This window comes from Haplochromis burtoni, unplaced genomic scaffold (genome assembly GCF_018398535.1).
Source record: "Haplochromis burtoni strain Fernald_Lab_line unplaced genomic scaffold, NCSU_Asbu1 Contig_129, whole genome shotgun sequence".
NCBI lineage: Eukaryota > Metazoa > Chordata > Actinopteri > Cichliformes > Cichlidae > Haplochromis > Haplochromis burtoni.
In genome coordinates, this window is record NW_024582490.1 from 1,593,625 (window position 1) to 1,596,641 (window position 3,017).

Below are 3,017 nucleotides of genomic sequence, written 5' to 3' on the forward strand. Positions count from 1 at the left end.
ACTCATTCTTATTTCTTCAATGGCAGATTTAAAGTGAATTACAGCCTTAATCCACTCTTTCATTCATCGTTTTATCTCAAAGACCCGTGTGATCCTCCTGCATTGGTGTGCCTGGTTCCTGCGTATGAGGCGTCCGGGTGAGGAGCGAGTGCGTTCAGCCTGTCACAACAAGCCTCGACGGAGCAGCCTGACCAGCATAGACCTCAACATGAGCACCTCAGCCTCCCAATGCACCAATGGCAACATGCTCTATGTCGGCGTGCGTGGCCTGGAGAGCATTCACTGCTCCACTGCTGCCACCTCATCTGACTCCGGGGTCCTCTGCGGACGCCTGGTAGGACGGGCAGGCGAGGACGAGATGCTCATCCCAGCAGGTCAGGTCACCCCAGTTGGAAGCCTAGAAATAGAGATGGCCAAGATCCTGGATGAGGTGCGCTACATCGCGAAAAGGTTCCGCGACCAAGACGAGGGTGAGTCTGTGTGCAACGAGTGGAAATTCGCCGCCTCCGTTATCGACAGGCTTTGTCTCATGGCTTTCTCACTCTTCACTATCCTCTGCACTATTGGTATCCTCATGTCAGCACCCAACTTTGTAGAGGCAATTTCCAAAGACTTTTTCACTTAGTTGTTCCCAGGAAATAAATGATTCATCAAATATAAAAGCCTACACCAATCACTGTTCTCACAAAGTAACCATTTTCAAACACACGGGGAAGTCATTTGGATACACTTACCCATACTTAATCCAAAGTTAAATGTAGAATGTATGTGATACATAAACAGCTGAATATATGCATCACATTACATTATTGAAAACTAGCTTTTCTCTTTTCTATCACACAGCCTGGCTTCACACCCTGATCCTCTTGTACTGTATGATTCTCTAAACTGCATAGTATTGCTTCAATGATACAATTTGCTAACCTGGCAAGAATGCTGTTATTAGTTATGCTGTGTTACCTGTGTATTACTGTGCATTATAATGTTTCTGTAATGTGTAATGTGGTCCATATACATAACGGCTACTGTACCTTCTATTCAAATCTATTTCATGTAGCACATTTCTATATCATACATTACATTGTATTACAATCATAAGTAGAACCAAAAGCCTTGATTTAAATGTCTTCTTACTTGGTTTTACTTACTGTTTATATTTGTATGATTTGATCACTAAGAATTTCTCATAGTTCAAAATGTTGTATGTTTCATTTTTTATCAGTTACTTTCAATGGGTTGATTCTTGTCCACTTTGAAGATTCATAAATAAATTCATTCAATTCAAAAACAATCCCTTGTCAATGACAGATGCTCACATGGGACAACGGGAATAATGTCCTTTTTTACACTTTTTCAGTGTTTTTTTAAAAAACCATACACGTAAAGCAAATGTGGAGCTGTTTATGAAGCAAGAGTTTAACCTTCTGAAAACTAGACAGAGGTTCTAGCAGTAGGATAGTACGTGTCATCTTAAACCCCAGAATTAGTTTCTCACACGTCACAGCCAACAAACTCAAATGCACTACTCTCAATGAAGACGTTTTCTTGCAGTGAGGTCCGAGGCCTGGTGAAACAGGTGAGTCCACTTTTTTCAGTAGGATTCTGTCCAAAAGATCTCCCCAGTTTTCCACACTGGAGTTTCTGCACAAAGGAGAAGCTGGTGAATAGAGAGAGAACAGGAAGCAAACGCTAGACTTCACTGATTCAATGAATCAGGCAAAGACTGAAGGAATTCCTCCATCCTAAGTAGCAGCGGGTCACAGGTGATTACAAACAGGTGAGATGATTACCTCCTTGTGGTAATTATACTCATATTTTCACCAGAAAGAATTTTAGTTTCTGCCTAATACCACTGAGCTTTCACACATCAGTTGTTAATTCACGGATTTCATCCTTATGTCCATCAGTTCAGTGGAAAAAATGTTGTTACATTAGTGCACACTGGATGCATAGCAATAGTGATTGTACTATGCTTTATTAATCTAACATGTGAGATGGAGTGTACCGTTTCTTTTAATGTACCATGACAAACATGCATCTATCCATCCATCTAGCATCGGTCTCCTCAGTTCCCAAACACTTACACTGATCAAAGAATAGGTGATGCAACACAGTGGTAAACAGTGCCTCCACATTTAAAGGCGTGTTGCTGTTATGAGTGGCTGTGTGCAGACAGGAATTGGACCCAAGGTGCAGACTCCGGAGACAGTCGTGAACTCAAAAAGGCTTTAATTAGGTACTCAAAAATATAACATAACTAAAAAAAACTCAAAACACCCCCCAGCACACACACACACACACCTCCTCGTCTCACTTTCACTCTCATCGACAACATCTGAAATCTGAAATATGTCTTTGTGCTCTGACAATTTCCTCCTGAGATTTTCCTCTGCTCTCTCCCTCTACCTGTCTGTTGTCTGTTAGCTGTATACACAAAAATCAGCAGTACATTTTTGAAAATGCTGACCGAGTTCACGGTGTTGTTGCAGACAAGTGTGCGAAGAGACAAAAAGAGGAGCAGGCGCAGAGGCGCAGTAGAGACTGACAGCTTGAGAGACTCGATGAAGCATTGTGGGGAGGGGAGGAGAAATTGAGGTTAATGCAGACTGACTCGGGGATGAAAGTGTAAGGTGAGGAAATGTGGAAGATATGGTGAAACAGCAGGATGAAGGAGGGAGCTGACAGCTGTTTGACAGGCAGTGGCAGAGAGTGCTGAATGAGCTTAAATACTAAGCTCACTGCACGCACTCCTATACCAACATTTACCAGAACAATGAGTTTAAGGTGTATGCTGTGCTAATGGATGTGCGAGCCTTCGTCAAACACTTTCTCACAAGATCGGGCTGTCACATGAACTCTTTTGTTCGGGCTTTAGGCAACACGATCTGGTCCATTTTTACATAATTAAACAGTCATCCTAAAGTAAGTCAAATAATGCTGCGTGTCAGTCTGTTTTGTTGGTTGTGAGTTTGTGTTAGTTGTGTGTGTGTGTGTGTGTGTGTGTGTGTGTGTATGTG

General features: G+C 42.2%; 1 protein-coding gene across 2 annotated transcripts in view; it reads left to right on the plus strand.

The window, feature by feature from the left end:
- The window catches only part of LOC102299903 (neuronal acetylcholine receptor subunit alpha-7), a 53,534-nt gene extending 52,181 nt beyond the window's left edge, over positions 1-1,353 (plus strand). For both annotated transcript variants that reach the window (XM_042224138.1, XM_005930448.3), the window contains exon 10: positions 83-1,353. In XM_042224138.1, coding sequence (XP_042080072.1) covers positions 83-625 — 543 coding nt within the window. In that variant the 3' untranslated portion in view covers positions 626-1,353. The remainder of the gene's footprint in view (positions 1-82) is intronic.
- Positions 1,354-3,017: the final 1,664 nt, after the last annotated feature.